Source organism: Aulostomus chinensis, chromosome 6, assembly GCF_037954235.1.
Source record: "Aulostomus chinensis isolate RoL2024-O1b breed Wild chromosome 6, RoL_Achi_v1.0, whole genome shotgun sequence".
Classification (NCBI taxonomy): domain Eukaryota; kingdom Metazoa; phylum Chordata; class Actinopteri; order Syngnathiformes; family Aulostomidae; genus Aulostomus; species Aulostomus chinensis.
The window spans coordinates 6,484,508-6,506,596 of record NC_141325.1 but is presented as its reverse complement, the minus strand read 5'-3'; the positions used below and the strand labels follow the sequence as shown (position 1 = coordinate 6,506,596).

The 22,089-nt window shown below is 44.8% G+C and overlaps 1 protein-coding gene across 1 annotated transcript in view; it reads right to left on the bottom strand.

The window, feature by feature from the left end:
* fam222aa (family with sequence similarity 222 member Aa) overlaps positions 1 to 22,089 on the bottom strand; it is a 44,316-nt gene that overhangs the window by 7,021 nt on the left and 15,206 nt on the right. Inside the window, exon 2 of the mRNA XM_086206086.1 lies at positions 11,805 to 11,947. Within this exon, the coding sequence (XP_086062212.1) occupies positions 11,805 to 11,901 (97 nt within the window). The 5' untranslated portion in view covers positions 11,902 to 11,947. The remainder of the gene's footprint in view (positions 1 to 11,804; positions 11,948 to 22,089) is intronic.

Genomic DNA, 22,089 nt, shown 5'->3' with positions numbered 1-22,089 from the left:
GACTCGGCCGCCAGTCAATCAAAGCCTTAGTGCCCCACAGGAGCTTCCTGAGGAGCGAGAGAGCAGAGGAAGCACATGTATGAGCCAGTGATCAACAGGGTAGAGGCGCCTCGCAGGGGGGCAGACAAGTTGAATATGCCTTCAGTCAAAGTTCTAATCAATTCAAGTACACGTGAGAGAGAGGAACCCTGCTGCTTGCTTGATATCAGAAAAGCCATTTTTAGGAACACTCGTCTCCCTCTGTTCATCTCAAGGTTGATTTTCTGCGCAACAACACAGGGGAAAAAAAATCAAGGCAATTATTTGTCAGGCCTTTGCTATCTATAATTGCAAAGATAAAAATCAAACCGCAATGATTTCTCTGAGGATAGAGCTGTCTGAATACACAGCTGCATGTGTCATCATAATCTTCAAACAAATGCATATGCACGGTCTTCACCTAACTCCTGTCTGCCTTCGCTATCTCGGCTGCACATTTTTATTATTTAAGTTGAATTATCCGAGTCATTTTTCATCCGCGCATTCAGTCAAGTCTGAATGAAAGAAGCAGACACTAAACCATAATAAAATTAATACTTACAAGCAAGTCACGCAGTGAAGTGAAAGAATCGCCATATAAAATCAGTAGCTTGTTTTTCAAACTGCGCTGCCATACTGCAAGCACATATGGAGCTTTTAACCTGCCAACATGTTTCACAAATAGCAAAGAGGATAATGAGAATGTTAAAGCAATCTGCACACTGATCCTTCGCAGGCACGCAGACATGGCACAATGTCAAAAATGGATTTAATCATTAAAAGAGATTTAAAAAGAAAAAAAAAAAACTTGGACAAAACTCCCAAATCTAATCTTTCATTTCATTAAAGCCAATCTCATCTCAGATTTAATCTACCTATTTCCTGCACACGCAGATGGAAGAAATACCAAATTGAGAGTCTAATTTGGGCTTCCGCCTTACACGGACTTCAGCGTGCGGCCATTTAGTTTGCCTGCAGAGAGGCAGCCTGTGTTAATACAGTGCACTGACACAGATATAAAGGTCCAGAGGTTGCAGAAGACTCCAAGATTGAGCAGAAAAATACAAGACCAGTTTCCCCTGGAGGCTCCATTTCTGCACTAACTGTCTTTAACACCTTAATAACGTTGCATACAAAGTGGATGATGGTGGACAACGCATCCTGCTAATTAGGGTTACACAGATTTCCTCCCAAGAAATTTGAAATATTATTCCACTAGGGCACCGCCATGTTCACATTTCCTCAGTAGAATTTATCTCTAAAGCCAGATGTTACTGGATCAGCCAGTGAAAATTAATTAGCTGGTTTGATGTGGCAACCTCATGCTCCTTCCAGACAGACCTGGCTTTTATTGGCTGTGGGGGAAATTACCAAGAATTGATTGATCCTGAAGGACTCTTCTGTACACATGGTCTGGCAGACAGAACACACGCACACACACACACACACACACACACACACACACACACAACCCTCCAGCTGTATCTGACACCCATTCTCTTTCGTTGCCACAATATTGATAACCATTAATCATCAGAAAGACATAATACTTTATACATACTTTACTGCCTGTTTCATTTATCATGCGGTGACAAATTAAAAGGAGAATCAAAGGCAGAACCTGAGTAACCTCCAAAATACAACAGTGTACCACTGTGTTGCAACATCTGAACCATAAAGCAGCAAAATTCCTAATGGAGCAAATTCCCTCTTCATGTTTGGCCAATACATCCTTGTCCACTTAATATCAGCTAACACAACTGTGGATGTATTGACACAAAACTCTGTTGTCTAAAAAGAAGGAAAAAGTCTGTTTTACACTCATCTTTGAAATATCAAGTGATTACTTATTGATTAAGTTACACTTTCACACTCCTCATTAACATTCAGGACCGACACGGGACATGTGACTTTCAGCACGGTAGCAGATAGCGTGATAAGCCTGTGTTGCACACCTATCTCTGCTTTCTTTATACTGCGACGTATCATCAAGCCCCACCTCTTGTCTCTTCACCTCCTTTAGAATCTGGTCATTTGTACCTTTTATCCTTCTGGAGTAGTAAAAAAAAAAATGCTCTGGCTTGTTCATCATCCAGTCTCCTAAAAATTAGTTTTGTGTGTGTGTGTGTGTGTGTGTGTGTGTGTGTGTGTGTGTGTGTGTGTGTGTGCACGCATGTATGTGTGTGGTTGGGGGACAAATTCTTATATTAGTGCTACCCATTTTTATAACTGTGAAAAAGAAGAGGAAGATAAAATTGGGGATTTTGGGAATTCCAAATAAAAAGTTGCCATTTCAAGCATTTAGCTTGCTACTAGCTAGCTACCTCTGAGGCTATTGAGGTTCAACATGGGAAAGGGGTCTTTTAAAATGGCAGCACGGAGAAAACAGAAGGGGCAGAGACTGAAATATTTGACCACTGGCGAGCTCACACCTGCAGCGTTGTTCTGGTGAACTAGACTTCCTCCAGTCTGTGTTTTCTTTGAGCTCCTCTCTCTCTTCACCCCCGTTTCTTCAAGAGCCTCATGATACTGCGCTTCTGAAGCTGATACAGATATTTGAGAGGGAAAAACTGCAATATTGACGTATCACATGTTGTGTAAGTGAAGTACTGACATGAGAAAAGTATCAAAAGCATTTTAATAACGTAGTAGAACCAATTACGACGATGATAACTGAGATATTTACACCTATTCTACAACAACCAATCATATTTATATATACATATGAGGTACGATCTGATGTAGATACCAGTCCATCGGTGAAAGACTAACATGGCCGACCAATATATCAGTCAGGCTCTAGTCTCTTCACCCCCTCTCTGTCTTTTCCGTCTCCCTCTCTGAGTAAGTGAGTTTCATCTGGGGCGCTCGCCGGGCGAAATCACCTCAGGGTGAACACTTTATTATCTGTAGTCAAAGCGTCACCACAAATACCATTCTACACACACAAGTGTCACTTTCCATTTGTCTGCACTCTGGCTGCATTAGCAGAGCCTAGCCTGCCCAGAGCCTTGTCTCAAACGCGGCAGGCAGAAGAAAACTAACAGCGTGGGAAAGCACTCGTCCTGCATTCCTGCCCCATTAACACCACTGGCACCACCGTAGCAGACCTACTGCCTCTCTGGAATTAAAAACAACGTGATCAGCACTTTCCTTGGAATTATTAGTGACGATATCCGTTCAAGTGAGAAAAGGAGAAAGATATTTTGTCAGACACCTTATTAGCTCAGTCATTATGTTACATCCAATGCATGAAATCACAGCATGTGTGAAAGAGAGCCAAACAAAGGATCCCTGTGGATTCATGCTGCATGTGTTAATTACTGATGATCTAGCTGAGTGTCCCGCAAAAACAACAGCAGAGGGTAGTTCGTGTCCTCTCTGGACAGCTAAGGAATGCAGGCCAGCAGCAGCCATGTCAGGCCCTTTGTGGGACACCCGTGCACCAAACAAACAAAGGAAATGGAGCAACATGTTCAACTCGCACTACAAACCATACACAAAATGAGCAAACAAAAAAGAATTGGCTCCATGTTTTGCAGCCAAAAAAAGAGAAGTATTTCAATATTGCAGTGGGAATTTTTCACACTGAATTGAAACCCTCAACCTTGATGGTGTTTTAAATACAAACTGTCTCCATTCACAGGCCTGGTTGAAGAACAGAATAAGTTTAAACACGGAAAAATAACTATATCTAGCACAAAACAGCTCTGTTTAATAATCAAGTCTGGCCAAAGGGCTTGGCGGAGTGTATGGTTCTTTCTAGATACGGGGAGCTAGCCCCCAGTTTGTGGGCTGCCTGTGATGAGCCAGCCCTCGGGCCTGCCTGGGCCACCCTCATTGTGCATACAGCATGGTCTAGAAAGCAGAGCTTTATCAGCAAATACCCCGAGTCAGCACAAGCAGCAGGGTGGTTATGCGTTGCGACTGGCACACCAGCCGATATTGTCATGTGCGATTAGGCCTGTGCTCATGAGCCTGTGAAGTCATTCCTATGGCATCAAAGTCAACCCCACCCCCTACTCGCCTCCATTTATATCTCTGCCTCTCTGCTGCCCTCCACTCCCTCTCCAGCTTTCTTCATTTAACATCCACTCCTGCAATTTCTTGATATAACCTCGCTGAACCATGTGAAAAGCTGTGCTGGGCTCATACAGAACTAGCAACAGGTCAGACTGGTGTGATTTTAAAAAGCAAATCATCAGAGCCTAATTAAATTCATCCCATAGGGTCATCCACAAGTTAGAACTAGCCCCAGCATCAAGAAGAAGCTGCTGCCGTTATTTTGTCCTCTCAAGATGACGCAGCTGATGGAGAAGAGCAAAACTGAGAGGTAGGTTATGAGGATACATCAGCAAGAGGAAACTGAGATTAAACCAGCCTGTAGGGAAGCAGAGAGCAATGCAGAGCAGAGCCAAACGAGCTGAAATCCTCCATGTCAGGCCCCTCCTGTCCTGTGTTTAAGAAAAGATGCAAGACTGTGACACTATTTTCTCAAAGGGCTACATGTACAACCACAAGCCAGCAACATTCTCACACACACACACACACACACACACACACACACACACACACACACACACACACACACACACACACACACACACACACACACACACACACACACACACACACACACACACACACACACACACAGGTTTGGAGCAAAGGACCCCAGAGGTAGCAAATGTAAGCACATACAAAGATAAGAAAGGAAGCTGAGCAGAGAAGAAGGGAGAAAAAAAGGCAGTGGAGGAAGATGAGGAGAGAGGAGGGGAGGCTGGAGGCGCCTGGGCTGGCCTGTCAGACCCCAGGAAGTGCTGGTGCACAGGCCTGCAGGTAAATGGAAGAAGAAAGGCGCCTCCAGGCTGCCTGAGGCAAGCCTGGGCCCTTCTGTTCTATCATTTAAGAGACAAGTCGTTCACTGATTCCCAATTAATATTTAACACTGCACAGACAACAAGGCACTCGACGGCAGTACACATGGCGAGGAGAGAAGAGGAGAGGAGAGGAGAGGATAAAAGATGAATGTCAGTAGACTTTCAGAGGGAGAGGTTGAAGAAGCAATGCATTTTCTTTAAGGGGTTATTTAATTTCTTATTTTATAAACTGTCATTCCATGGATCTGTTAAATCAGTAAATTTACTGTGAAAAGCTCTTGAGGATTCTGTCATTGAGAAACACTGAAAAGATGAAAAAAAACACTTTGATGCTGTTAAACATACAGTTAGTGGATTTTCTACGAGGGTAAAAAGTGTGATTCAGAGTCTGACTCGGAGTCCGAGACGCCCTTCTTCTAAACCTATAGGAGGTGTGATTCATTATTTCTGTAAGCTAAAGTGACAATGCACCCCCATGCACGTGAGGATGGCCTTCATGAGATTAACCGGAAGAGCAAACCACATGAGCTGTAGTTAAAAATCCCACAGGAGCCAAGATTTCAACATTGTGCTGTGGTCAGTTGTGCGCTTGCATGCATGCTCCACCAAACTCCACACTGTTACCGTAGAACGGAGAAAAACCACAGTAAAGGTTGTTTAGCGCCACGTTACCATCGACTCGGCAAACTGTACCGCCGTCTGCTCTTTACCCTTAATGTGCTCGCTCTAACGTATCAGGCATTCTCGCTGCATAATTGAACTCTTTACAGCGAGACCCCTAGCAACAACATATTGATCAGTATTTACCCTCTGTGCATTTCAATCATGGCTGAGACGTTAAAACATGTGGACTTATTAAAGTGGAAATTAACAGATGATAGATATGGCAGGTAATTTCTACACCAATATGTGCCTGCTGCAACCCCCCAGGGTCACAAATAAAACCTTTCTGTGTGTTGTCGAACTAAACAAGGATTTTGTACACTTATAGAAATACCAAAAGAGAAATAAGATATTGATTAATTGCTGCAATGTGATGCTGAAATGAAAATAAACTCGCTAAAAGAAATTGAATAAAAGAAGCCAAAAGAGGCATGGATATCATTCTTCCTTTTCCACAAGTGCTAAAGCTGTTCCTTCTGGTTTTGTAATGAAGAGATCACGCAAAACCACCAAGACCGTTCAGACCTGCCATCAACGTCCATCTAAGGCACGTTAAGATCTGATCCCTCAAGCCACATTCTTAGACGGTCTGGGTAAAATATGGAAACATTCTCTGAGCCATGTCTGCATGACTGTGACTGAGGATAAATTAAAGGACATCTGAAAATTGCAAGAAAAAGCCCATAAAGGCATGAGATCATGACAAATCTTTTGCGAGTTGGTTTGCCTGTAACGCATCAAGATATAGACCCCGTTGTATTGTTATGATTTCTCTCTCTTTTATTTTCCATCAGCCTGGGTACAGGAAATATCTCTGCAAGCAGAAAATATGGGTTCATGCATCTTCTCTCAGAATGTAAATCAGAAACCTTGATATAATCCAGCATCAAGTCTTTCACCAAATGATACAAGGATTTTTGATGCCTCCAAAATGACTGCAATGCAATTTGGTTCATCACAGGAGTGTCAAACAATCTATTACGTTTCTATGAATGCGTCCGTGCGTGTTCTGTAATGAAGTTATCATTTCAAAGGGAAAATACAGCTGCTTGTCCACAACACAAGTAGGTAAAGTAAAATGAAAACCAGCACAAAAAAAAAAAATAGGCTTTAGTCGGCCTGCAACAAGCTAACGCTGTATGCTGCCACCTACAGAGTAAAAATGTTCATAACAGAAGATGCAGATAATGTTGGAACAGCAGTGAAAACATGCATCAATAGTTATGCATCATGTCAACGCATCGATCCATCGTCACATATGAATAGATTTTTATACTTGAAATACACTCGACTCCAGAGAAATGTGTGAATGCATTGTGACACCAGGTGTGAACTGACATGGTTAAAGCTGTCTGACTTGATGGGGTCATCAAGGATGCATGTTAATACAGGTCTGAACAGTACCCAAGTGTCCTCCCGGGAGAGTGTGGCAGCGCCTGAATGCCTCTCTCAGTCAGGCTGTGGGCTCAACTCTGAGATGGCACAAGCAGAGTGTCATTTCCTGTGGGACAGCAAAGGACTGCGGACGCTCTCTGTACCCCCGCTCACATCACCCAACCCACCCCCGCACTCTTTGGCAGGCGAAGACAGAGGGTGTCGATGCCTTGCACCTGGGATGCCCAAATGCCAGCTTGGAAGCTTTGGAGCCAGGAACCTGTTTTTCAACCCAAGTCATGCTGTGACCAAAACTAAAGCAGAGCCCCTCTTCCTCAAGCTCACCTCCCAAGGCAATAAGCTTGCTTCGCCCCCCGTGTTCACACCAGAAGGCAGAGGGCAGAGGGAAGGCATGGCACTGTGGGAAGCCACCAGCCGGAAATGATCCTCCGTGTGCCAGCACTGAGATGCCAACATGACAGGAGAAGCTGTAGAGTGCATGGGGGAAGACTACCAAACCACCTTAAACTCTGTATTTTGAAATATAGCAATATATGAATGACATATTTCATGTGCTTATGCAAAGCCAGTGATCCCCAAAATGAGATTATAAGTAGGTATCCAGAAGGAACAAGGCCACGGATGGCTGTCAATCACCTTTCCCCGTGAAAAATACTTCATGACCTCTGCTTCTCTGCTGCAGACTGTGGAATAATGACAGTCTCCGTGGGCACTCTGCAGAATTCCAAATGGGAGATAGAAGGGAGGTAGTTCAGTCGGTGGGAAAAGGTCAAGCACATGCAGATTCCCTTTCACTTTCTCTGCCTCCATTTCTTTTCCCCCTGTTCTACTCTATGCCCCTCACCTCTAGGGTACTGAGGTAATCGGGGTAAAGGTTGATATTTCAGCTTTTACTCTAAATATCCAGCCCTTCCCTTCCCCTTCCCTCCTCCATACACAAAACAGCAACAATGCTGCAATTTTATCCTGCCAGCTAATTCTACTCTTGTGTCTCTCGTAACTCCACAGACAGTGAGAGGTGACCGCAGGTCATTACGTGCATGAATTCCTTCACGGTGAAGGTGAAGCTTTCGGACGAGAAGCTGCTAAAAGCAAAGCGAACTCGTGGCACTTGCAACCCTGCCTGCAGAGGAACAGGGCTATTAGGAAAACTACAATCCCCAGGTGAATGTCCATGTCATGTCCTGAGGCTGTGTGTGACAAGGCCAGGTTGTCTCTGTCCATCAATCTAGTAGAGGTTTGAACCTTGCCTGACATAGCATGAACGTACGATATCAGGTCTTCTGGGAACTTCTCATCTACACCTGGCTGATTGGCACCTCAGGCCTCCTGGGTGGTGTCACAGAAGGTTACTGCTGCATGTTTACTCCATCTTTCTTTCTGTTCGGTGAATGTCTCCTTCAGAAGCTGAAAAAAAATTTGGATTTTACACTCGTTGTTAAGGTGCATCTACTTTTCCAAATCTGATTTCCCCTGTAGTTGAAAGCCGCACGATGTAAAATAGTGTTTCATCTTAATTAAGTTACATAAGTAACCCCTAAATGATTCTAAATCCTGTGTGTATGTGCGTGTACGAGCTGCAGCCAAGTTCAGCGATGGTTAGAGACACGAGGAAACACCCAGGTTTAGCCCGAAGCCTGATCCAATCACAGGACAAATATGGGAGCGGCAGTGAGCTGTGTGGTTGGCGAGGACAAAATCTGTAGCACGCCAGGATAAAGAACACAAATGAGCACGCCTGGAGTGACGATGACATTCCTGTTGTTGTAAAATGCCAGGCCTTTGCATTAACATTTTGATAATAGTGATAATTGAACAAACCAATGAAAATTTGCAGATGGCTGACTTTTGGAAAAAAATAAAGCCGAGCAGAAACGTCCCCATCAGCCAGTCAACTGAAGGATTCTGAACCTGTTATTCTTCAGCTGACATGTGACAGAGTAATTGCTGTCTGGGGCTGGGAGGAGGCAGGGTGGTGGTGGTGGTGGTGGTGGCGGCTGCTGCTGCCCAGCCATCTCAGTATTACTCATAGCTGGAATAGCGGGCTGTTACGCTTACCCCTGCTCCCTGGACCTTCAGACCCACAGAGGAGGATGACAATCAAGGAGAAGGATAGGTAGCGAGGGAAATCGCCACTGGCCGGGTTTGGCCGGGGTCAGTTGCATCTATTCGCTCGTCTCCCCCTGCAGGGCCTTTCTCTCTCATCTGTCTGGATGGGTGCCCTCTCTCAGGGGCACCGCACGATGAGAGGCCCTGGCTCCATCGCCGTCTCTGCCTTCTATGTCTCCATCTAGGGCAGCGGTAGAGAGACGTGGAGGGGAGGACGAAGGAGGGGGCAGGCTACAAATGTCACCCATAAGGGGGATTTAATTAAAAATGACAGGGGCTGGCGCTGGAGAGTGCAGCCACATATGCGTGGAATTTGGGAGCAGTGAAAGCAAGTGCCTATGATTTATAATTCAAGTAATGCTCTGCACTCCTTTTAATTCTACGGCCAAAGAAAAAAAATATCAAAAGGCCGCCCCTGTGAAGCTAATCCAATATGATATTTTTAAGGGCAGGCGGTCAATGGCTTTTTGAAAAGCCAGCTTCTCTGTCTACCTTTCCGCTGCTCTCTCCTCTCCACTTGTCTGTCTCTCCCCATCTCCCTCTGCTGCTGCTGGCTCCTCTCTCTCCCACCGCTCTACAGTACCTCACCCCACCCCCCTGAGCCCGGGCTGTGATAATGGAAACATCCTGCTCTCCGCCTCCCGTTTCTCCCACTAAGCTCTGTGCGCTTGGGGGAAATTGATTGTCTGGCGAGCCGATCTGAACGCTTCCAGCTGATGGCAGAGCCAGTTAAGTCCTTTTTTATTGAGGGTATGAGGGATTTTTAATGGGAGCCGCATCAATGAACTGTGCAGCCACTCGGCATCTGCATGCAGGGGCTTTTTCTAAACCCCTCCTCACCCTCTCATCCCAACAGTTCTGCCATCCCAGCCCACACACACACACACACACACACACACACCTCTTTTGTATAAAGGACAGCAGATGCAAATGACACAGCTCACCTCTGCCTCACAGCCAGGTAATCCCCCTCCTGTGCTCTCACTCACTCTGTCTCTTTGAGGGGTGTATTCTTCTCTACAACCTCCTGTGGAGAGCCCGTGTCACCTTACACCCACATACCCCTTCTATGCTGGCACAAACTGGTCCGCACACTATCAGTCAAGGGGACCAGCCCCACTGCCACGATCCCAGCGCGCCCACTACTGCAGCTAGACCCACCCTCTGTCCTTCCTCACCTTTTCTGGACCTGTATGAGCAACTGCCATGTGGAGAGCTATGCAGTCGTGGAAATCCGACCCTTGCTCTCCACTCCCCATGACACAGAAAGAGCCTATTATGTTCAAATACGCTCATTATGAACCTCAACTCAGCCACTGAAATAGTCTTTCAATCAAGGGGGTTAACAGGTGAGAAAGAGAAAAAGAGTTTGAGGGTCAGTAAGAAGGAGGGCAAAGGGAAAACTGCTCTTTTTCTCTATTGATTTGAGTCCTGACCTCCACTGGCTGCCCCTCCATAAAGAGCCCGATGAAGAAAAAGGCTAATCCAGCGAAATGGGGAAGGGATCGATCGAGATGACTTTTGAGGGCTCCTCCCCATTTCTCTCCATCTTCATCATCTCTGATTCTATTTTCTGCTGTCCCTCTCGGTCCACCCTTTAATTTCACCTCCCTGAAGCCTCATTAGGGAGTCCAGTTGACTTGACTAAAGAGCTGCCCCTTCAATATGCACTCATCCTTCTATTTCTGTCTTCTTTCATAGTATGAAAAATCTATACAGACCAGGAAAAAGAAAAAAAACAAAAGCAAAAAATGAAAAAAACGCTCAAGATCTGAAGATGGAGGTAGAACCCAGTCTCCTAAAACACAGGCTGAGCTCCGTTCTTCCCTCAGATCCTGCCGAGCCTCTTTACAGGCCTGGTACAATGTTCCACTGATGGAGAAGCACAGAACCTGTTATTCCTCATAAGCCTTTCTAAGCTGAGGTAAAAACTCTTGGGTTAGTGCTCCCCTGCTCCCCATCCGCCAGTCCTTTTAATCTGCTTGAGGTAGCTTGTAGGCCTGCCATGTAAACAAAGACCACTAAAGACGAGGGAGCGCTCAATAAGGAGGCAAGACCTTTCTTTGTCTCATCAGAAAACAGCCTCTCACTGTAAAAGGCTTATCCAACGGCTTCAACTAAACTATGATGCAATTCACCTTCCAGAGATGCCTGAGTGCCACAGCTCACTAATCCTGAACTAGTTAGAACTAGTTTGCCGGTTCTGTAACACTTTTCAAGCCTGGCTCATCTTTGTCCCTTTACACCATTTTGTGAGTGGACAGAGGGAGGTGCTTGGGGAGCAAACAGAGCAGCTGTCATGCTTTACAGGCGGCCGGCACGGCCAGGGCCAGACACTGTAAATGTTTACAGACCCTCAGGGTCACCCAGGGCCAGTGAGGCACGTTAAACACTGTCTGTTCAGCGCTGTTGCCACGACTGCACAATCAGCACAGCTAAACAGCCTCCCTCACAATGAGCAGCCAAACAACATGGCAATCCGGGGTGTAAGTGCAGAGCCAGTGAAACTGTTTAGAATTCCTCCAAGTAGTGAGGGAACACAGTGACAAACAGAAACCGGAAAGTCTATTTTCCTTCACTTATTTACAGTCAGGGTTAATTACCCGTTTCTATCATTAACCGTGACTGATAAATGACAGAGATTAAACACAAATGACAAACACAAGACTCTTTCATTCCTCGGCTTCAAGCGAGCTGAACTCCTGACCTCCATCACTCCCTGCCACTGTGTTAACTCACATTTCCGTCCGAGGGTTTGCGGTGGCTCCAGGGTCTTGCTGGCACACACTGGGTGCTGGGGTGGAGGGTTTTGCCTCCTCTGCAGACAGGCCAGCATGGCGAGGTGGGCACAGTACGACAGCCGGGGGAGTTCTGCGGCCAACCTGGAGCAGAGACAAAGAAAGAGGAATGTTGAGTGATTTAAGCAGGATGATTCGAGGTCAAAGCTCTGCGGCCATGTCCGGTAAGCCGGCAGGAGCTAAAAAGGCTAGCAATTTCACCCAGGATGTAATTGGGAAAGCATGCCTACAATTTCCTGATTCTCAGCTCTGTGTGCTGAATGATAAACACACACCTGCGCTGGGGCAGGCTGGGTGACATGGGTTCAGAGCACAGTCCAGGTCAGTCACTCTGCAGCTTCAAAACAGCACACACACAACCACTCAACCGCATCTCCTGTCTATGAAACCCAGCTCAAAACAAACACAGAGACACACTCGGAAAATAGCAACGCTTCAGCACATTCGGGCACATTCCTTTCAGTGCAGTGTGTATGTGGTGATTGATGGCGTTATCTATGGACAGGAAAAAAAATGGTAATGCTGAGAAAACAGCAGTCTGTCTGCTACAACTTAACATGCAACAGCTCTGGGGGACTGTCAGCAAGGGCCTGGGGGACTCAGTGGTGTCTGGATGCATGTGTAGCTGTGTTCTGTACCTTATGGTTGCATGAGTGTGTGTGTGAACAAATGCAATGGGTAGGGAGGGGGAAACTGCCAACCGTACATCAGGGCTAGTGACGGCACTAATCAATCTCCCTCTAGGCCATAAATCTCCAGCTCTACTCTCCCCCTTTTCCCCACAGCCACCTTCACTCAGGAACAGGGAGGCAGTTGCTGCTTGTTTCCTCTAAAAAAGCCCATCACAGCCCCAGTGGAAACACAGAGGACACGGTTTTATTTATATATTTATATATAAAAAATAGAAAGCTACAGCTCCCTCCGTAAGAACCCTCAACAATCCAGCCGCATGGAGGGTATCATTCATCTGCAGCATACCAGTGTCACAGAGCACAATGATGACTGATACCTTCTACCTGGATAACGTGGCAGATGAGAAGAGCCGAAACAAGCCTTTTAGGTCCTGAAAGTGTTTCGATATGATAAGGGTCAAGTTTCTCTCCTCTTTAGTTCGGACATTGTTTGGTTTCCAGGAAGCGTTCGCTCTCACTGTACAGACACTAGAGAAGTCCACTCACACCTGGACACGGCCTTTATTTTAAACCCAGCAAGCATTTGAGTCTGTCGTCCAGGACGCGTCGATATGAAACACTATCGTTGCCATCTGGGCCGGTCTCCTCTCATATTAAAACAAAGAACAGAGGCGAGTATTTCATCTATGCTGTCAGCGCCAGCGTCTCCTGCTACGATGCGTGGCAGATTATTGAAAAATGATTTCTCATGCGCCTGTCACAGGCTTGTCCCCTGTTATTTATTTTCTCAGCGAATCACTAAATGAACATTTAGCCACCTGCCATCGGTCCATTACTTAGTTTTATAGATTATCATTTTATTATGAAAGAAAGCAATCACAATGATTACGAGATAAATTAATGGCAGTTCATAAAGGACCAGCACGTGTGCTCTCTCTCATCGTGATAGCAAGAATAATGTGAATCACCGGTGAAAAACAACACAATTAAAAAAGTACTAATCGTCAAATTCAATTGCACAAGTTTGTTACAAGCTTTCCATGCAATATTTGATATCAATACAACAATTAAAGCTGCTGTGCACATCCTCTGTGTCTGTTTAACACAACCAAAGAACATTGAATTCAACAAATGTATCACGTGTGGTTTCTGAGGTGTATAGTTAACCAGAGGCTGGTTTTACACAAAACTACTGTTAAGAATTCTGAAAATGAACACACACACACACACACACACACACACTACACAATTTTTCATTAAATTAGATGACAGACAAAACCCCCCCCCCAAAAACCCAAAACTTCTCCCAAACAAATGTAAGTAAATTACACCTTTATACTCTGACTGTCTGGGTAATTTCACAGTTCACCCTTTTCCTCTCTCTCACACTTACGCAGACATATACACACAAACACACACACACACACACACACACACACACACACACACACACACACACACACACACACACACTGCAGATGGAAGAGAGGGGCCACTCTATTTCTCGCCAGGTGCTTGAGCAAAAAAGGTCGCTTGCCGTGCCATTTCCTCTCACACACAGGCAGGCCTGGCCCAAACACACTGGCACTTTCAGCTCATTACTGGCTATTCACATAATCCGTTCTGTGTGTTCTCTCTGTGAGGATACTAATTTCACCATGAGCCCATCCTCACAGCCCATTTGTTAAAGGATAGTGGTTGAGAGAGAGGAAGGGTGCACATGGTGTAGATTGAGACTAAAAGCTAGTCTTAGGGGGGAGATACTTCCACAGTTTTCCCTCTCTGAAATGAAAGACAATCGTGTAACTACCGTCCATTTTTCTCCATTTGCTGCGCACCAAATGTATTCAGAGGCATTATGCTTTGCTGAAAGAGACCCGCTTTTTTTCAATTCAATTTCAAGAACCAATTTTCTCCCATTATTGCCTTTAAGAGCGAGGCAGAAGGAGCAAGTCTTTGGCTTGTTTGTCATGTCCCCTTTTCACCTCATCTCCTCCTATTAGGTCATTGTACTACTTAGCAGATGTCTATCAGTGGTAGGAAATTATGTCCAAACCCAAAACCCTCTGACCCATCAGCCAGCTGCCCTAAAATAGCCTGTCATACTTAGGTCAATGCCTTTGAATGTGCTGAAGAATGCGTGCACGTACACACTCTCAGCCGCTTGAAAACCCACCTGCACTTCACTGGCCCATCAAATCCACTCACGGGTCTCCTATTACACCAGTGTGGGGATATCTCGAAAGCCAGGATGTCTATCGGCTCTTTCCCGTTCTGATAAGGCGGCTGCTGGGTTTGCAATGGGGGTGGAAGATCAGTCCCATGAGATGAGGGAATAAGCCGGAATCAAGAGGCGGTGGGCTTGGCAGAGGGCTATTTCTTAGTTAAAAGGTTCTTAAACTGCAGAGGAGATCAGAGGAGATGGCTCCCCGTGCCCAAAGCTGTCTGTCCAGATAAGCATCCTGCCAAGTGCGGGGTGTAACAGGGTGGTCATGGGTGAATAAACGGAGTGCATGTGTGCGTTTTGAGCAAGACATGCTCAGGTGAAAGGAAGAGCGAGGCTCTGATAATAGAGCTGGGTTTTGTAAAATATATATATAAAAAAAGGCAAAAATTGTGTCAGATTCCTAATCTAGCTTGCTTTTTCTTTGACAAGACCCTGATACAAATCAGCTCATTGCTTATTATTTAGGAGAACTTCTTTCAGGGCTGCTTGTGCTTCATCAAATATAATTCACAACTTGTAAATGACTTTGTTTTCGAGGAACCGCATCCATGTTGGACTGAACGGCATGTCTTTTAGGCAGCAAGGCCACTGGCAGTCACGAGGACGAGTGTTACTGACATGACAACCTCCACCGTCCTGTACATGTCATCACTAATGTTGGCACTGTTGCTACAGTTGTAAAAATATGCTTTCATTTCTCAGACTGGTATTGAAATATTATAGCACCAGCACTAAACCTACGATTTCCCCACAAACCTTCGCTCATAGTGTCCTGCAGTTATTTTATGGTAAACCAATCATCCAGCTTTTATAGAGGTTACGCTGTCTTCATCTCAGTTAAAGCGTCTCCGGTGAACTCCCAGTTCCCTACAGTATGTAGGACCAGTTGCGGTCTGGGAGCCTGGCAGACAGCCTCCACAATGAGCAGGGGGCGGGGCTTCAACCTAATTGAATGGTGACCCTGCCGTCTCACTGTGGGACGCCCCATGCAGTGCTTTTAACAAGCTGCTGTGTCTCCCCTCTTAATAAGCCCAAACAAGTTAATCCAATCGACACACTCAAACCCTTTCCTTTTCTTTAACAAGGCACTGCCTCTACCCCCTTAATCCCTGCACCCCCCCCCCCCCCCCCCCCCGTCACCATACCGTCACATGAATGGAGGGAGAGTGAAAGGCTCCATTAGGAGGGACTGGCAGTAAACCCCTTCAGCTCGGCACTTTCCACACATCCGCACTAAATAATTTGCACTCATACTGTATATTCAAAATGCGCGCGCACACACACACACACTAATGCTCACATGTGCCTGATATAAAATCGTCTATTTGGACGGGGCACACAATGTGAGGGTTATGCTTGCTGACCCTGATCCACACACAAACAACAAGGGCACACAAACAAAAATTCTGAGGGGACATTTGTCGACAGGCACGCACTCTGGGACATAAAAAAAGGCATTGTTAACAAACCCTCCCAGCTCCACAAATACAAGCCACTGATTCTCTAACAATACAAGCCCCTGGATGCACTCACCCACCAGCTCTGCACAACCTCACACCAGCACAATAAATAACCTGCACAACAAAAGGCCATTGTGTGTAAAAGCCTACAGTTTAGGCATTATTGCCATGATATACAGTGTTGGAATAACGTATTGGCAGCTCAGTCTTATATATACGACACAGCATGCAGCAGTTATTGGGGCTTATACAGCCTTGTATTCCTTGCAGCCATATTTATACAAGGTTTCTCTGCAGATGAAGGGCATCTTGGCAAAAACACTGAGCTGTTAGGTTTCCATATTCCAGTCAGCTTCAATAGCTTCATCCATGGGATGAAGGCTGAGGAATGTCTGGCAGTCCAATAGCAGCGAGTCGTCTGTCATCTCTCATCAAAACACGCCTGCCTAGACTAATGTCAAGCCTGTAATAGCAATGAGGACTAATTGACTTCACAGCCAACTGCTGCATCTTTGTGCTGGGCTTGGTTTCATTAACGGTAAATAACAGGCAAAGAAGACAGTGATCCATTGAAGCGATGTGGCAACCGTGTTCAAAGTGTAGAGGAAGCAAATAGAAATTGAAGGTTTTTAAAAGGTGCATTTTGAGCTCTAAATGCTGGGATGACGACAACTGAAGAGACAGAGACTATGACGCTAAATTAAACAGGCTGCGCACCATCAAAATAAAGGTTCATCTTACGGATGCTGTGTAAAATGACCGCCTGCAGATCTGTCAGAGACACTGGAGTAACCCAGAGGTCATTTAAGCGCCGGGATTCATAATTTGCTCTGCACCCGTGTCGAATGTTGAAATTAAAAGAAAAAAAAAAGTCCGATACAACTTGGAAAAGTTTGTTCTCGTAACGCTACTGACACAATCGAGCTCCGGCTTCCAATTTAATAAACAACTTGAGACAATCCTCAGTCACGCAGGTCGCGGTATATCTGAGGGATGCGTGAAGGTAGCTGGAAATATTTGAGTTTCTTCAAACTTTTTTCTTCAAAAAACCCCCCCCCCCCCCAAAAAAGACAAAGAAAAGTAAAAATAACTGAAACAAGTCCAGTTCTTCAAGAAATGAAAACAAGAACAGCAGCGTTCATATGCAGGAGCTCTTAGGAATACCAGAGACACCAACATGCGCAGCTTTTGTTACGAGAGCCTTTGTTCTTCTCATACCTTCAACATAGAGTCTCACTTTAAAATCAGGTATTTGGGAGAGAAATACCAGTACCTGAGTTAATAGAAATTTCAGCTCATTTAGAACATTTTCCCACGACACATTTCGCTACGTATCAGATCGCGGTCAGAGGAACAAAGAACCCCGATTCTAAGGAAGATAGAGGAGCTTCCAGTAAGGCTGTGATAAGGCAGCAATGGAAGCAACCGCGTTCATGTTGTCGTGCGCAAAAACAAGCATAGGATTTTTGTCAACCCTCAATTTAGTCTCACAGACAGGGCGTAAAGGCTAAAGGCTATTTCTAACAACTTGCAATACAAAAAAAGTCTTTTCAAGTCTGTTCCAGTTATAGAGGTGCGTGATAGAACATTTCATGAATGCAGCCAAATGTTTGACTGACATCAGAGAGCGGCACTCCACAAAAAGACAACGATGCGACAAGTATTTGAATACTTCATGCAGTAAAACATGTTCAGGGGCGGGACGATATCTCAGTACTCAAATAGATCAGGACACCTCCTTAAGTGAATCGATACTGATTCACTGCAACACATGTCAAGATTTTTTTGCTGGAAACATAAAAATAATGTATCAATGTAAACAGCCGTTTATGGTGGGCATGTTGAACAGGAAATGTGCAAAAAGCCCAATTATCATACATCTTTTCATCTCAACGGACAGTTTGTGACACTATCATAAGCTGTTCCTGCTTGTTGCCTCTTCGGGGTATTTTCCTTCTTTGTTTAGACAGATACTATGATGTCTCATAGAAGTGAATCATCTCGCGCTGTGCTGAGGTTCGTAGAATTGCTGTATCGTGATATTACCATTATCACTTACTGAATATTGTGATAAGTGTGGTAACGTGAATACCTCTGCAATCCCCGCCTCTAAAAAAAAAAAGGTGTTCATTTACAGCTTTCAAAAAACAAAAACAAAAAAGAATTATTTCAATCAAGTGAAAATATTACGTAAGAGATGTATGTTGGGTTTTAAAAAGGTATGTATGCGGTACTGCAATCACCAGAAACCCAAGAAATGCTTGTGATCCCTGCTGGGTGAATCAGTCCGTTTCCAGCACAGAACAACCTAAGTGCTCTTCCAGCATGACTGAGCCTCTGCGCTCCTGCTGATGCCAGCGAGGGACTTTGAGCAATGAGAGTGAGGCTTAAGATTGTCAGACAAACCACGGGGGAAGCACATAGTCTTCTCCTCTTATTGCCTCAGCCTTTGTTGTATTGTTTTGCCGAGCAGAAGCATCAGTTGTCATCTAATAGCGCCGAATGTTGAACAGATGTGGAGCTGAAGCTAAACTGTTGATCACAGCTATAAACGTGAGCTCTCCTGCTGACACAAGACCTCTGCAAAGGCCAATTTATATCGATTAGACAAAAAAACAAATCCGTCTGCATTAAAAACATTAAGGGGATCCTTTTATACATTTTCCTGCAAATCCAACCTCACGACACAGGATTTTCGAAACATAAATCAAACAACATCAAAATGAGAAAAACGAGCTTCGCTTTCTTGGTTTTCATGCTAGGATTTATATATTCGCAGTAAACCTTATTACACACCATTTGTAAAGCATTGTTGATATTGCAAAATTTCTTATCCCAGTGTGACACAATCTTTTATTGTCCCAGACAGGTCCATTCACAGCTTAACACAACAGCAATAAAACAAGGCTTCTCTCTCTCTTTTTTTTTTTTTTTTCCTGTAGCCATCCTACGGTGGCTCACTTGAATATTCAAACAGTTTTCATTGTCTTTCTGTGTTTTGTTCATTGTTTGTTGTGCTGTCATTCCTCTGCGTGGCTCCTGAACTTCAAAGAAAGGCTTATGTCAGTTTATGATGAAATGGAGTGAGCAAGCAAGGGGAAAAAAAAACAAGCAGAGAGAAAACCCTTCACGCAAAATGGCCCTGCCTCGAAATGTATGCTTATTAATGGGTGTTCAATAAATCAATAGAATATAATTAAATTCAAACAATGTGATTTCTTCTCCCACTTGCCGAAGCCTGGCTCCACTCACTGCTCTCCGCAGTGCCTAAGGTGACCCCAATTCCCTCAGTCCAAAGGACAACTCCGCCGTCTTTCACTGGAGGGTGTCACAGATCCAGTATTCAGTCATGCATAACATTAGTGTGTTGTGAAGCCCACAAGGCAATCAAATAGTGCACCGGCAAAATGTTGACACTGATCCCGTTTGATATATTTGAAGTGTGACAAAGCCATTTTTGCTCTGCTGGATATTAAGGACTATAGAAGAGAGGATGACACAACTGCTCACAGATAAGCTAGCTGGGATGGAAGCAGGCTTTTTACTGCACAAACTCTAGTTTCCATCGCCGAGACTCAGCGGCCTTTATTCCATATTGTGCTCTATCCAGCTGTTGTCTTCCTGAGGCTGGCTGTGACCGTGCACAGAGAATCCAGTTGGACAGAGAGGGAGGTGAGGCTGCGGTTGGTAATCACCTGCTGGCTGAAAGGCACAGATGGCACAAACACCACCAAGATATTCATGCAGCAGCGATCCAAGAAGCCTACCTGACACCCAGTGAAACCTGAGCGAGCTGAGGAATTACCACATGTAGATTTGATGCAGAAATCTGGCAGCGACGTAGGAGTTAAAGCATTGATCTCTTGTTTTCACAGGCAAGGTCTCAGTGTCACTGCTCAATGATTGGGGAGAGTGAAAAAGTAGGCAGGTTGTAATGATTTAAAATAGTAGAGGCTTCCCTTGACAAAAGCAGTCTGATAAGGGCAGCTGTTATCAGCCAGTTTGACCAGCCATGGAGAGAATTGAGAAGCGAGGTCATCGCTGAGATAACAGCACATGTGCAGACTGATTATCTCTTCCTGCTCAAGGATTTTGGATACATTTTGTTGCTTGTGTGATTTACTTAGCAAACCAAAGACTTTGCACTCTGTTTCAGGTTTCACTTCAAGGAGTACACGACTGGTGGACACCTGTTTAGATTTACTCTCATGCTGCCATGACTTTAAATCTTCAGGCATGCTGGAGACAGTCAATTGAAGTTTCCAGCAGGATAAACAGAAGATATATTCTGCTAGAACAGTTTGAGTGAATGAAATCAGCTTCAAAGCCTGTTAGCTTTTCTCTGAGCTCTAGATGAAGGGAGTTGGTCGAAGTCGTTTAGTTTATTGATGTCGCTAGCAAGGATTTTTTATGGTAGTCAAGGCTCCAAACACATCAAACATATCAGAGTAAAAAATGCCCTGGAGACATCCCTCTTCCTGAAGACTCCCCAGCAGATGAGCTCCTTCTGCTCTGTGTGTTACTGCTCGCTGCCTTGGTTTGTCCTTCACAAGAGACAGGTAACACTGCCAAGACCCAGTAATTAGTGCAGATGGAGACTGTAATACTCTCTTCCCCTCCCTGCAGAAATGCCAAGGGAGGCAATCTATAAATTCCTGCATATTAATGCAATTTAAAACCACTCCAGACACCTTGCTGGAGGCAGGTGATAAAAAAAGCGAAGGCAGACTACCTGGCACACAGCTGCTGATATGCCAGTGACATCAGTCCTGTCTCAGCAACTTCCTGACCTAACAGCCCCCCAACACTCACGCACCAAAATAACTCGATAATTTATCTCCTTTCTCTGAAAACGCTCTCAAAATCCTGACCTTAAGGCTTTACAACTGGGTCTCTATCAATAATTAAATGGTAATCTAAAAACCCATTTTAGTTGGGTCATCTTTCTGCGCCATTGTCCCTGCTTCTCTTCTTCTTCCATCTATTTTTTTCTTCTTTCTCTAAGATCTAGTTAGAGATTCCATTAGCATGAGAAAGCAGGCTGGTAATTGTCTTCACCCTACTGAGTGATCCCTGGATAGAGGATTAGGCTGAGAGAAAGCCCTATTTCAACTCAGAGCACAGATGCTGCCCACAGCCACCCACTCCAGATTAGATTAGACTACAGAGGGATGAAACCGAACAGTAACTTCAAGCAACATTACCCATAAAGCGTGGACAGGAGGTTAAAATCAATAAATGTTTGTTCACCTTGCACCACCAGCTATGCCCCCCCCCCCCCCATCGTTCAGGAAGAAAATATATTTTTAAATCTACTAATATGCTTTTCTCCTAAAAAAAAAAAAAGGGGGGGGGGGTTGGGGGAAGGCAGTGTAGAATTTTCTCTCTTTCTCTCTGATACAGGCAGAGTATTTAGAGCTGAATCTCCCTAAATCATCCCCCTGGGCCACCCTGTCCGTCACTAATCTGCCCGCCACCGCCCACTCATAAGGAGGTGTCACATTTCTGGCACTCTTCCATAGTATAAGCGCTTCTAACACCAGAGCTTCTCCTCTTGACCTTTCCACGGAGATGATCGATTAAGCCTATTGGATTTATTCCATAAACAGACAACCATTACATCAAAAAGGCAAGGAATTTACCTCAGAGGCAGAACTTAAATCCACATAAGCTTCATGAGGGTTCCAATTTTTTATTGGCTTTTCAATCCACTTCTTGCAGCACATTAATAAGCACAGAGGCTGCTGGGTATCTGAATCACTGCACTTCTCTACCTGTAATTATTGAAGCAAATCACAGCGACAACAGAGTGAAATTCTATTGCTATCTGCAGTTTATAGAAGCTGTGAAGCAGAAAAATGAACTCCTGCCTGAGTAGGATAAGTCAAAACGATTTAAAAGCAAAAC